Here is a 14,488-nt window from a genome sequence, read left to right as displayed (position 1 = left end):
GGGAAGATTGTGGAAGGCTACCCAAAACATTTGACGCAAGTTAAACAATTTAAAAAGGCAATGCTAACAAATACTAATTGAGCGTATATAAACTTCTGACCCAATGAGAATGTGATGAAAGAAACAAAAATTACTACTATTATGACATTTCACATTCTTAAAATAAAGTGGTGATCCTAACTGACCTAAAACAGGGAATTTTAACTTGGATTTAATGTCAGGAATTGTGAAAAACTGAGTTTAAATGTATTTGGCTAATGTGTATGTAAACATCTGACTTCAACTGTACATGTGTTTAGCAGATGTTATTGCGGGTGTAGCGAAATGCTTGTGTTTCTAGCTCCAACATTGCAGTAATACCTAATAATTTCACAACAATACACACATCTAAAGTAAAGGAATTAAGAATATATAAATATTTGGGCGAGCAATGCGATGTAGCATGCGTTTCTACATTCATTCTGCCAAAACAGTACACAGTCATTCACCATTCTAGATAACTTGACAGTTTAACCAAGTCTTGAGTCTTAAAGTCGCATTGGCTAGCTAGTGCTAGCCAACTTCTTTCGCCAATTATCTTCAGCTGGCTGCAGATCAACAATGGCAAAGTTGGTTTGATATTGGAAAGCCCATCTGAGGCTAGTTAGGGAGAGTCAATAAATTACACAATGTAAACGGGACAATATTTACATGTTGTTACTCATTAAATGCTTAAGTCATTGAAATTTGGAGCTATTGACTTTAAAATATTGTCCCATGTACGTGGGGTAATTAACTGATGGTCCCCAACCAGCACCATAGGGATATCGAATGTCAAACAAAATTAACCATGGGCATTACTATTAGATCGAATTGATGATCATTTGGGACCTATCAGCTGTGGGCAGGATTCAAATAAAACCAACCAAAGGAAAAATGTTACAGTACCCTTCATTCCATGATATACGATGTTTTCCTATCATCTCGTAAATCTGACTTTATGACCAAAATGTTCCTATTTAAACGTTGTAGTTAATTTTGACACTATAATAAATGTTTGACTCATATTCATGCCACATTGGCAGTTTTCAAAACGAGAAGATGCTTTTTAGGGGCAGTCACTCTTTAACGCTGACTAAATTCTAACAGTTTCTTGGTTATTTGGATGTCCAATATACCACAATGTTAGAAGAGCATCTGATCTTACGCCTAGCCAGTGTGAGAAAGACTGTGTAAAAGTCTGAATGAAAGACAACCGCTAGCCATCTGACAAAGGCGAGAGAGGAGATAGGAATTTCAGGGTCATTGAATAATTAATCTACTCAGTTTATGTGCGTGCGCGTGTGCCTGAAAGACAGAGAAAGCTAGTTTGCGTGTGTGTGAGAGTATGTATGTGTGCGTCTGTGTGTGTGCGCGCGCTGAGGGAGGGAAAGAGGAAGGATGACCTCTACTCCCCTATAGGTCAAAGGGACGTGTCGCCCACCTTTCCTATGGCCCCTGTTCTTTCTGTCGTTGTCATGGTTACGTTTGTGGTGTCCGACAGCTCGGGTAGTTGATACATGGTGTGTGTGAGAGTCAAAGGCCTGCTACACTGGACATTTCAATGAGCATAAGCAGCGTGTTCGCTCCAAGATGATTTGGATAACCGTATTGTGACTTACTGATACGACAGTCCGGTCCGGCGAACCCGGGGGCACACTCGCACCGAAACCAGTTGACACCGTCCACACAGATACCACCGTTGTAGCTGTAAAGAATGAGGGAGGGGAAAAAGAAAGAGGGAAGAGAAAGTGAGAGAACAGTGAGCGTGATGTTAGACAGGCCAAAAGAGAGCGCACCCGTCTTGACTCATTTCACACATAACAGCAAAGAGGAGAGAGTGCGAGTGTGTGTGTTGGGTTCCAAGTCACAAAGGCTAAATTCTGCTCATCAATACACACCTTTTAAATGCTAATATCTACCCCCCACCCATCAATCCAACCCCTTCACTCCTCCGTCCCCCTCTTGTGCTCCCTAGGTCAGCAGTGAAGAATGGAGGGGAGGGCAGGAGAAGAGAAGGGGAGGTGGAGGAGAGGTTGCTCCCCCGTTGTCCCTCTATGGGGGAGGTGGGGGGACTCATTTAAGGCCCCCAGAGCCTCCATTGTCACCACCCGTTCATTTAAAACCAACGCTGGGTTTCGGATTAAGGAACATCTTTCCTGTATTTTACGAGCTGGGGGGGCTGGGGGTGTTGAGACAATTCATGGTGGTTGTTGTACAGCAAAGGGGAGGGTCAAAACAGAGAAAAGGCATGACACCACACCAGTCTTTACAAGGGGGGAGGAGAGGAGGAAATGCACGTACCAGGGGTGAGGGTTACAGTCGTTGGTGTCTGTGGAGAAAAATACAAGATAAAGCCATAAGAAAGTGAAAATCATGCTAATATATATATATATATATATATGACTCTAAAATGGCAAAATCTTTAAGTTGCATAAGTGCATTCGAGTCAAGAGGGGGCCCTTGAAATAGATATATCTACATGGACATGTGCAGGAGTAAGATTGAGGCGCTGAGAAAAACTCTGGGTTTTGTTTATCTTGAAGTGTACACTCGTTCACTACTTCAAACAAATCTAAAAGCATTGGATTGGTGGATGCATGGGATAGAGGGTGTTTCCACCATATTTCTTATACCAGTAATTTCCTTTCAAATAAGTGAAGACGTCCACACTTTGGGAGTAAAGAGATAATTGGGACGTAGCATCTACGTGCGACACTGGTGGCAGCGGTGGGATACACTGGTGGCAGCGGTGGGATACACTGGTGGCAGCGGTGGGATACACTGGTGGCAGCGGTGGGATCTAAGCCGCGACTTACTTTGGGCGCAGGTGGGGCCCTCCCAGCCCTCTTTGCAGATGCAGGTGAAGGCGTCGCCGCCTCCCACACAGGTGCCTCCGTTGGAGCAGGGGCTGGACGCACACATGCTGTTCTTGGCTGGAGTGGAAGGGACGACAAAAATATATATATAATAATAAAGTGGTGAGACACGATATGATACAGACAGAACACATTGAATCGATAGAGACGAGACAGACTGGGATACAAACAGAGAGCTATTCAAATAATGCATAAAAGCACCCCCCCTCACCTGTGTTACAGGTACTGCCGCCCCTCCCAGGGGGACAGGCACAGCGGAAAGCATCCCCGTGGTCATAGCAGGTGCCCCCGTTACTGCAGGTGTTGGCGTCACACTGACTCTCACCTGTGTGCAGACACATTTTATATGTCATAACGAAGATGCTTAGACCCAATAGACCTCGGTCTGTCCAATATAAATTATACAATTCATTTCATTCAACACATCTGATTAGCACACACGCAGACATGACATTTTTTTGCCACTTGTCTTTCAGACAAGTAGGACAGATTTTTTTACTCGTCAGAAAACTCAAGGCTCAAAAAGGTTTAAGGCCAAAAGGATGATTGAGAATTGTGTTGTGTGACTAGGGTAGCAAAATTCCAGTAATTTTGGCAAAATTCCAGTAATTTTGGCAAAATTCCAAATTTCCTACTTACTCTCTCCTGAATCTTCCAACCGGGAGTTCTTGAAAAACTGTGGATTTTGGAAAGATTCCCAGAATTTTGCAACCCTATGTATGATGCTAGGAAATACTTCATAAAATAATATCTGGATGACACTTGAATCCGCTTTCATTCAGAGTAGCCTAATTGTTTGATATTGATTTTTTTTCTTGTCCATTTGGACAACATAAATCTATAATCTGCTTGCCTGAATTTTTATTTATTTTTTAACTTTCCCTGGGCAAGCGGAAATGCGTTAATGTCGAGCCCTGCACACACACTTACGGGAGTGGCAGGTCTTGCCCTTCCAGTTGTTGGTACACTCGCAGTAGAAGTCGTTGACCAGATCCACACAGAAGCCACCATTCTTACACGGGTTACGGTTGCACTCGTTCACATCTGAGGAGGAAGGAAGGAAAATAAATGTTTATGGCTGTGTTATGAGGAGGAAGTGAATGGGAGGTAAAGGAAGATTGACAAAGGGGAGGAAGAGTAGTATGGCGAAGAGGAGAAAGACGAGGAGGATGAGAAGATAGAGTAGGAGAAGAACGACAGGGGGAAAAGGGTAGGAAGAGAAAAAAATTGGAGCAGGAGGATACAAAAAGTATGAGGAGAAAGAGGAGAGCCAACTTACTAAGGTCGCAGAGCCGGCCCTCCCATCCATCAGGACAGAAGCACTGGAAGGAGTTGACCCCGTCGATGCAGGTGCCTCCGTTCCGACACGGGCTACTCACACAGTCGTTCACGTCTAAAATAGAAAATATGCATTCTATTTTTTGCCTTTATTTATCCAGGAAGTCCCATTGAGGTCAGAACAGGGGTTATCAAACTATTTGGGCCTGGGACCCCTTTATAACAAATTCATCAGGGACCTCAGAGCATGGTGAGACTATTTAGCAGTTTTAAAGCTAAAATTGCAGTGCATTTACGCTGAAAATAACATTTTTAGGGCATACAAGAAGTATTGAGTTGAAAACTGGATCAATGATGAGAGTACTGTGGATCCCTGTGAGCCTCCCAGGCCCTGTTGTGCATCTAAGGGTAGCATACATTGTAGATTATCTATATTACATTGCAAAGTTTGCACCCTCAACTTATTTCACAAAACACTTGGCCAAATCTGTTATCTGTAGTTCCTTGCAATATTTATAAAAAAATAAAAAGATTACATAAAAAAATAAAAAATGGCAGCGGACCCCTTGCAGTACCGCCACAAGCCCCTAGGGTTCCTCAGAACCACTGGGTCAGCAGACCTCTTTTACAAGGGAGACATGTCCCAATAACAATAACATTGCTTTGTCCTGAAGTGTGCACTCATTCACTACTTCCCACAAACCTAAAAGCATTGGATTAGTGGATGCATGGGCTAGTGGGAGTTTCTAACATTTATTATACTAGTCTGTACTAGTTCTCTTGCAAATCAGTGAAGGGAATTGAACAAAAACACCTTGGTAAGAAGGAAAGATTAATAAGACATAGCCCTAGACTAGAGTGGTTGCCACCACCACTGAATGAGATCCTCAGGAAGCGATACCCAGTTAGGCAGGCTGTCAGACATGCAGAGAGACCGTGTCCAGCTGGAAAAACTGGTTGCATTAATATAAGACATTGTAATTTTATGCCATCATGGTCAAGTTGTATACCAGATGTATAAGGACGTTAACAGCTTTTTTACCGACCAGAAGAATTGCTGTAATTTTTCAAATTTGTGGTTAGATTTTTATTTATTTAACCTTTATTTAACCAGGAAGGCTAGTTGAGAACAAGTTCTCATTTACAACTGCGACCTGGCCAAGATAAAGCAAAGCAGTGCAACAGAGAGTCACACATGGAATAAACAAACACAGTAGAAAAAGTATATATAGTGTGTGTGCAAATGAGGTAGCATAACGAAGTTAAGGCAATAAATAGGCCATAGTGGCGAAATAATTACAATATAGCAATTAAACACTGGAGTGATAGACGTGCAGAAGATGAGTGTACAAGTAGAGATAATGGGGTGCAAAGGAAAAATAAATAATAGATAACAGTATGGGGATGAGGTAGTTGGATGGGCTATTTACATATGAGCTATGTACAGGTGCAGTGTTCTGCTCTGACAGCTGGTGCTTAAAGCTAGTGAGGGAGATATGACCCTCCAGCTTCAGTGATTTTTGCAGTTCGTTCCAGTCATAGGCAGCAGAGAACTGGAAGGAAAGGGGGCCGAAGGAGGAATTGGATTTGGGGGTGACCAGTGAAATATACCTGCTGGAGAGCATGCTACGGGTGGGTGCTGCTATGGTGACCAGTGAGCTGAGATAAGGTGGGGCTTTACCTAGCAAAGACTTAGATGAGCCGGAGCCAGTGGGTTTGGCGACAAATGTGGCAAGGGTCAGCCAACGAAAGCATACAGGTTGCAGTGGTGGGTAGTATATGGAGCTTTGGTGACAAAACAGATAGACTGCATCCAATTTGCTGAGTAGAGTGTTGGAGGCTATTTTGTAAATGACATCGCCGAAGTCAAAGATCGGTAGGATAGTCAGTTTTACGAGGTTATGTTTGGCAGCATGAGTGAAGGATGCTTTGTTCCGAAATAGGAAGCTGATTCTAGATTTAATTTTGGATTGGAGATGCTTAATGTGAGTCTGGAAGGAGAGTTTAGTCTAACCAGACACCTAGTTATTTGTAGTTGTCCACATATTCTAAGTCAGAACCGTCCAGAGTAATGATGCTGGGCGGGCGGGCAGCGATCGGTTGAAGAGCATGCATTTAGTTTTACTTGCATTTAAGAGCAGTTGGAGGCCATGGAAGGAGAGTTGTATGGCATTGAAGCTCGTCTGGAGGTTAGTTAACACAGTGTCCAAAGAAGGGCCAGAAGTATACAGAATGGTGTCGACTGCATAGAGGTGGATCAGAGAATCACCAGCAGCAAGAGCGACATCATTGATGTATACAGAGAAGGGTCGGCCCGAGGATTGAACCCTGTGGCACCCCCATAGAGACTGCCAGAGGTCCGGACAGCAGGCCCTCCGATTTGACACACTGAACTCTATCTGAGAAGTAGTTGGTGAACCAGGCGAGGCAGTCATTTGAGAATCCAAGGCTGTTGAGTCTGCCGATAAGAATGTGGTGATTGACAGTCGAAAGCCTTGGCCAGGTTGATGAATACGGCTGCACAGTGCTGTCTCTTATCGATGGCGGTTATGATATCGTTTAGGACCCTGAGCGTGGCTGAGGTGCACCCATGACAGGCTCGGAAACCAGATTGCATAGTGGAGAAGGTACGGTGGGATTCTAAATGGTCGGTGATCTGTTTGTTAACTTGGCTTTCGAAGACCTTAGAAAGGCAGGGTAGGATAGATAGGTCTAACAGTTTGGGTCTAGAGTGTCTCCCCCTTTGAAAAAGAGGATGACTGTGGCAGCTTTCCAATCTTTGGGGATCTCAGACGATACGAAAGAGGTTGAACAGGCTAGTAATAGGGGTTGCAGCAATTTCGGCGGATAATTTTAGAAAGAGAGGGTCCAAATTTATACTGATTTGTAGGCTCCAGATTTGGCAGCTCTTTCAGAACATCAGCTATCTGGATGGCCAGCCGTAGAAAAATGCTTATTGAAATTCTCAATTATTGAGGATTTATCGGTGTTGACAGTGTTTCCTAGCCTCATTGCAGTGGGCAGCTGGGAGGAGGTGCGCTTATTCTCCATGGACTTTAGTGTCCCAGAACTTTTTGGAGTTTGTGCTACAGGATGCAAATTTCTGTTTGAAAAAGCTAGATAGTGTAGTCAACCAGAAAACATAATTTTCAGGCTGTCACCTGGTTAAGACTTCCTGTCTCAAATGTATATACTCTTGGCAGTAGGTGCCACTGAAAAAGGGTTGAAGTCAATTCAAATTTAATTTGAAATTGCTTCCATTTTTAAATTGGAATTGAAATTTAGACTGAATCAGAATTGAAGAAGAAAACCATGCTTGGAATGGAATTAAAATATATATTTTTTTTTAAACATCAAAAACTTGATTATAATTGTTGAAATTCCAGTTAATGGAGTTAATGCATTTAGAATAAATGTTTATGACTATCGCTAAAAACAGAATAAACGCTTTTTGATTTAAATACAGTGTCGTCAAAGTATTCACACCCCTTGACTTTTTCCACAGTGTTACAAAGTGCTATTAAAAAAGGATTTAATTGTCATTTTTTGTGAACAATCTATACAAAATACTCTGTCAAAGTGTAATAAAAAAAACTTGTTAAAAAAAATATATATCTTATTAGATACGTATTCAACCCTCTGAGTCAATACATGTTAGATTCACCTTTGGCAGCGATTACAGCTGTGAGTCTTTCTGGGTAAGTCTAAGAGCTTTCCACACCTGGATTGTGCAACATTTGCCCATTATTCTATTAAAAACAGCAATCTCTGTCAAATTGGTTGTTGATCATTGCTAGACAACCATTTTCAGGTCTTGCCATAGATTTTCAAGACGATTTAAGTCAAAACTGTAATTCATCCACTCAGGAACATTCACCGTCTTCCTGGTAAGCCACTCCAGGGTAGACTTGGCCTTGTGTTTTTAGGTTATTGTCCTGCTGTAAGGTGAATTCATCTCCCAGTGTCTGGTGGAAACAACCAGGTTTTCCACTAGGACTTTGCCTGTGCTTAGCTCCAGTCCTTAACGATTACAAGCATACCCATAACATGATGTAGCCACCACTATGCTTGAAAATATGGAGTGGTACGCAGTAACACTTTGTATTCAGGATGAAAAGTGAATTATTTTGCCACATTTTGCAGTATTACTTTAGTGTCTTGTTGCAAACAGCATGCACGTTTTGGGATATTTTTATTCTGTACAAGCTTCCTTATTTTCACTGTCAATTATGTTAGTATTGTGGAGTAACTACAATGTTGATCCATCCTCAGTTTCTCCTATCACAACCATTACATTCTGCAACTGTTTTAAAGTCACCATTGGCCTCATGGTGAAATCCCTGAACGGTTTCCTTCCTCTCCAGAAACTGAGTTAGGAAGGACACCTGTATCTTTGTAGTGACTGGGTGCATTGATACACCATCCAAAGTGTAATTAATAACTTCACCATGCTCAAAGGGATAATCATTGTCTGCTTTAAAAAAATATTTTATAAATGTAATCTGTGCCCTTCTTTGCGAGGCTTTGGAAAACCTCCCTGGTCTTTGTGGTTGAATCAGTGTTTGAAATGGATTGTTCGACTAAGGGACCTTACAGATAATTGTGTGTATGGGGCTCAGAGATAAGGTATTAATCTCAAAAAATCCTGTAAAACAGTCAATGCAAATTATGTGACTTGTTAAGCACATTTTTACTCCTGAACGTATTTAGGCTTGCCACAATAACAGGGTCGAATACCTACGGACTATTTGTAAACATAAATAAACAAAAGAACATAATTCCACTTTGACATTATGGGGTATGAAAAAAATCAAGTGGTATTAATACTTTGAAGGAACTGTACCTACAGTAGAAAATTAGATCCTAATTGAGCAAATTACACTCACTGAAGTATCTGACATAGCGAATAGGCTACCAGTGCGGCAAGTGCTGCTGGCTAGCTACATGTTGAGAGAAGACTTGAAATACACAAGATGGTGGTGGTCACACATTGTTGGACTACTTCATGGAGCAAAAAAACTATTCATTTTAATAACACTTCTCTGAATTCGTAACAGACCCCCCTGCAACTGGACAATGACATTGAGACTAGAGGTCGACTTAATCGGCCATCCCGATTAATCGGGGCCGATTTCAAGTTTTCATAACAATCGGAAATCGGTATTTTTGGGCGCCGATTTGCCGATTTTTATTTATTTTGTATTTGTATTTTTTTTACACCTTTATTTAATCATTATTTAACTAGGCAAGTCAGTTAAGAACACATTCTTATTTTCAATGACGGCCTAGGAACGTCTTGCAACCTTACAGTTAACTAGTCCAATGCTCTAACACTGATTACATTGCACTCCACGAGGAGCCTCCTTTGTCCTCCACGAATGGAGGACAAAGACCGTACCGCCAAGTTAAGGTTGGTCGAAAATTCTCTATGCTACACCAAACAGTACCTAACCTGTAACTCCCAGTATAATGGATACCAATTTTTTTGGGGGGGGTTAAATCACATTATCTGGTGTTACAATCTATTGCTAGTAACTTTGACTTAAACTAAATGGTTGCCAACACATGGCTAACATTTGTTTAACCAGCTAAACAGCTGCTCTAAGCGAAAGTGTTCGGAGTTACTTTTCTAGCTAATAGGCTGTGTTAGTTGACACACTTCCTCTTCCAATTATGTGAGGAGGTCAAAATAATAAAAAAACGATCTACCAAATCAATTCAGTTTAAAACGTTGATTACTTCTCCTTTCCATTATCATTCACCTGGTAAGTAAACTGTTTTATTACGTATGTTGTGTGTCCCTGGGTTACCGGTTTGCCTGGGAGGGGGTACCTAGGCAAGGACAAGTTGAAGACCACTGCCTTAATACAACGCAGGCTTGCATAAAACAGTGTGCTAGTTTACGGAGATCAGTTTAACTCCAATTGGAATCAAATCAGAGAATTTCTAGGAATTGGGAAAGTGCACCATTCACCTCATGTGGAAGGTATGGAAAATTAAAAAATCAGTACAAACATTTCAATAACGGGTGCAATACGCTCAACCACTGACTAGGGATGTGCACGGTTATTTGAATAGCCAAACAGACGTTAGTATTCAAATACTAATAATACTATACATTTTATAATTGTAAGCCTATTTTAACACTGAAGTATTTTTTTAATAAAAAAAATAAAAACATACCATAACATTTCAAATGATTAATTTGATAAAACAAACCTTTAAAATGTAGTTTGACATGCACCCCATAAAACAGGTAGATAACCAGTAGCCTTCAGGTGTGTAGCTTGTTGTTTATGTTGGCCAATCAAAATCGGCAAAGAGGCTCAACGTGTAGCAAGTGGAGTGAGTTCACTAAAACAATATAAGACAGAGTACAATTATGGAATTAAAAAGTTTGAGAAATAAGGAGTAGGCCACATCAAGCAAACGGTAGGTTTTTAATCGGAATGGGGTTGGGGGGGAAGCGCAGAATGTGGCCTCAATTAGCCTAGCAAGCTATAGCTGGCTTAGCTAGGCTACTCCAGTTAAGACATGCACTGTTATATGTGGTAATAAATAACATTGTGGCTACTACAAGTTGGCTAGTCTTGGCTGTAGCCGAGTTTCCTTGGCGTTCTCTCCCCCTCCGTCTGCTCGCTCCCATCTCTCACACACACAACGCCCCCTCCGCAGCTACATGTGTGAAGTTACTGCCTTGATTTATGTATACCCTGTATTAAGATTTACACAGACTAAAAGTAAATTCCACACAAATGTTTAGTGACCAATGTCTTTTAATAATACTTTAATAAATAAAAAAATACAAATAATAATAGAGTAGAATTCCACTCTACCTTTCGTATTTTTGCTTAATTTAGATAAACAGATTGGGTGAGCATAAAGAGGGAGTCATTGAATGAAAGGTTCAGACAGGAATTGAAACCTGGTCTCCAGTGGGGAAGTATTTTGCATTTACAGCATTATCCCATGCTGTTCAAATTAAAACAGCTTTTATTTAGTCAATAGCTTTGCCTAATAACAGATGTGCATAAAAAATTGACATCTTTATGCAGCTTTGCCATAGGATGGTTTAATATTGATTATAATGTTTTAAAGCTTTATGATTATGTTTAAAAACATTGTATTATTTTATATATTTTATGTTATACAAACTTCCAAAGTTCCTGAAAAGTGTAATTCGGGGTGCATTTAAGGTTTCCAGGAAAATGACCCCAAAAAGAGTAAAGGTCAAGTCTTTCAAACTTGCCATGCATTGAGGTAGTTGGGTTGAGTTTGGCTTGAGTTGAAAGTAGTAAAGGAATTGACATTCAGGGAATGGGTCAAGAGGGAATTGAATTGATGGCAGAATATTGAATTTACTCAATTGAACTACTCAGGGAAAGAAAAGCTAATTGGAATTTAATTTGTGGAATTTACCCCAACCCTGGCCACTGAAGCCCGGGTCACATGAGCAGACATACAGACAAAGACAGGAGACAGACACTCGAGGCAGTAAATGCGACTGAAGCCCTGGTCTAAGTTTGGGTGGCATCTAGATTTTCAGACCGTCATACCGTTTCTGTACCATACTGGGGAATACGGTATTACCGGAAGTGCACACAAGGGGATAAATGATTTATTTTTGACACACAAAACAATTTAGCCAATAGGGATGTTGATCCAGGGAGGGGATTGAATGTCTCTGCTTTAGCCAAGAAGCTTGATCTTGACATCTAACCACTTAGTAAGTTAGCAATCCAAGTACATAGCTGGAGCCCTGTGCTGGATATAGTTATAAGCACCAAACACTTTTATATACTGTATAACGAGGTATTGTTATACAGTATAAAAGTGATTTACTTTTCTGCTCACCAGTATTTCTACTTGCACATCACCATCTGTTCATCTATCACACAAGTGTTAATTTTCTAAATTGTAATTACTTCGCTATATGGCCTATTTATTGCCTTACCTCCTCCCGTCATATGCTCACACTGTATATAGACTTTCTTTTCACCCCCCTATTGTGTTGTTGTTTATTCCATGTGTAACTGTTGTTTGTGTCTCACTGCTTTGCTTTACCTTGGCCAGGTCGCAGTTGTAAATGAGAACTTGTTCTCAACTAGCTTACCTGGTTAAATCAAGGTGAAATAAATAAAGAATAAAAAAATTGCCCAAGCAAGAACAGACCGATGGTAGACATGCGGACCGACAGAGAAAGGCACAGTGGTACGTACTTTCGTGGCAATAGGTGCCGCTGAAGCCGGAGTCACAGGAGCAGGTGAAGTTGCCGCGGGGCTGGCTGATGCAGCGTCCCCGGGGGCCACACACGTTGGACGAGATGTGACGAACACCGCCCGCGGAGTCGTTGGTTGCCACGACAATGGTGCAGCTGTCAATTACTGAGAGAAAAAAAACAGGAGGGATGAATGAGGTGTCTGCATCTACCTGATCCGGTGTCTAGTTCCCCTAGGTACAGATCTAAAAATCAGCTTCACCTATTAGTGGGGGAAATGCAAAAAAAACTGACCCAAGACCTGAGTCTAGGGGCAACTCCCTAATACTCTGGGGCTCTGGCAAGTTCAATCTTAGTAACTGATTTGGAATCAGCCTTTTAAATTTCCATTCGGGCATTATGTATAGGGAACAAAACAACAAAAACCAGTCCAGAATCAGTCAGTGTGTGTGGCTCTACCTTGGCAGGGGGTGGTCCTGCAGTGGTCCCTGAGGTGGGCACAGGTCTTGCCCTCGTAGCCATCGGGACAGGCGCAGTAAAAGTCACCCGTTAGGGCGTGGCACGGTGCCTCGTTCTCACAGGGGGTGGGCTCACACGGGTCTGAAGGAGACCAACCTGGGACCTGCGGGGAAGGGAAGGAGAACGTTCAAACATGCAAGCATGTACACAAACAAGTTCAACACATCTGCATGCACGCATTCACACGTACAAACAAGTTTTACATTTGTACTTTGTTTCATTTATTTTATCCACTTTATGCAAGTACTTCAGATAATGAATCCTTGCCACCCAGTATGGACAGAAATGGTATAAGTGAGTTTGAGAGTGTGGGAGAGAAAGAAAGTGTGTGAGGCCTTGCAACACTTTACACAAGTTGTTCTTTAAGTATATAGATAAACACAAAGGGGTAAGCTGTGGAAGCCTGGCATAAGCTCAGAGGTACCTGAAGATCACCAACACATCTGTGTGTGGAGGTAGTTTGTGTGTGTGTGAATGAAAGTTAAATTAATTAAAACCACACACACACAACCAGATCGTCCTCGGTGACATGGCAGCGGCTCCAGTTTCTACATTTTCTCTGTGTTCTCAGGGCATCAAGAGGGGGAAAATTCACAACAAAAACCGCAGTGTAAACCATGGGGTACAACTCACTGCCATTTAAGGCACTGAGTCGGTCAGTAGTGTGGTGCAACGGGGTGGGCTGATTCACTTGGGTCATGGTTCTCTCCTGGTCATGGTGCTCTCACACAGATTAATACACACGCGGACACAGAAACTTGCACACGCACCCAACTTGTTTATTTGACTATCTGATGGGGCAGAGATGTATTTATTCTATTCTGTTCTGTTTAAAGGCTTCTCAGTGCTGTGGCCATGAAAAGTATGTGTGGGATGTAAACTGAGGGGTCTGAGGGCTAAAGGCTGGGACAAGCCCCATAAATCTAAGCCCCTCCACAGAAGAGGAAGAACACTTAAACCCCCTGTCTTTCAAACAGCCCATCCAAAACCACCTGTAATGCACGTCTCACACGCCCGATCCCAAATCAACTTGGTGTGCAGAAGGACATAGGTGTTAAAAGGGTGGGATAGGTGTGCTAAGAGATAGTGTGTCAGGCATGCCAATTGCATAGATGTGTCATAGCTGTGCCTAGGCCTGTCATGGGTATGCCATACAAGTGTAGTAGGAAGGCAGGGGAGAAAGGCTCATGTTATACCGGCTTACTATCACAATAATTAAAACAAAATGTCAAGAAAACTGTAGGCTATTACTTAACATTACCACTTCAGCCACATGAAATGAGCGAATTGTCTTGAAACCGGGTTGTATATGCTCAAAATTGCGTTGTGCTTCGATGAAAACTCGTACATCTGGCGGAAATTAGTTGCCGATACAGAGACGCACGGACACCAGTGGATGCATGAAGTATAGGCCTAATGACGATCACAAAACGTCATTACAATACACATAGGTGTTTTGTAACAGAGGTCTCTTTCCATTCATCAAATTGCGAGTGCACAATGCACTGTTTGGATGTTGTAATCATTTTGTGAGTGGACAAAATTGCACGGGTAGCCTACAGGAGGGATTTTTTTT

At 41.8% G+C, this 14,488-nt stretch overlaps 1 protein-coding gene across 2 annotated transcripts in view; it reads right to left on the bottom strand.

The window, feature by feature from the left end:
- jag2b (jagged canonical Notch ligand 2b) overlaps window positions 1-14,488 on the bottom strand; it is a 97,060-nt gene that overhangs the window by 18,238 nt on the left and 64,334 nt on the right. For both annotated transcript variants that reach the window (XM_071370400.1, XM_071370401.1), the window contains 8 exons: window positions 12,853-13,015; window positions 12,395-12,559; window positions 4,177-4,290; window positions 3,828-3,941; window positions 3,109-3,222; window positions 2,838-2,954; window positions 2,323-2,350; window positions 1,641-1,726 (listed from right to left, as the gene is read on the bottom strand). In XM_071370400.1, coding sequence (XP_071226501.1) covers window positions 1,641-1,726; window positions 2,323-2,350; window positions 2,838-2,954; window positions 3,109-3,222; window positions 3,828-3,941; window positions 4,177-4,290; window positions 12,395-12,559; window positions 12,853-13,015 — 901 coding nt within the window. The remainder of the gene's footprint in view (window positions 1-1,640; window positions 1,727-2,322; window positions 2,351-2,837; window positions 2,955-3,108; window positions 3,223-3,827; window positions 3,942-4,176; window positions 4,291-12,394; window positions 12,560-12,852; window positions 13,016-14,488) is intronic.

This window comes from Salvelinus alpinus, chromosome 27, assembly GCF_045679555.1.
Source record: "Salvelinus alpinus chromosome 27, SLU_Salpinus.1, whole genome shotgun sequence".
NCBI lineage: Eukaryota > Metazoa > Chordata > Actinopteri > Salmoniformes > Salmonidae > Salvelinus > Salvelinus alpinus.
Note: the sequence above shows the minus strand (reverse complement) of the source record. Positions and strands in the feature narration are given on the sequence as shown.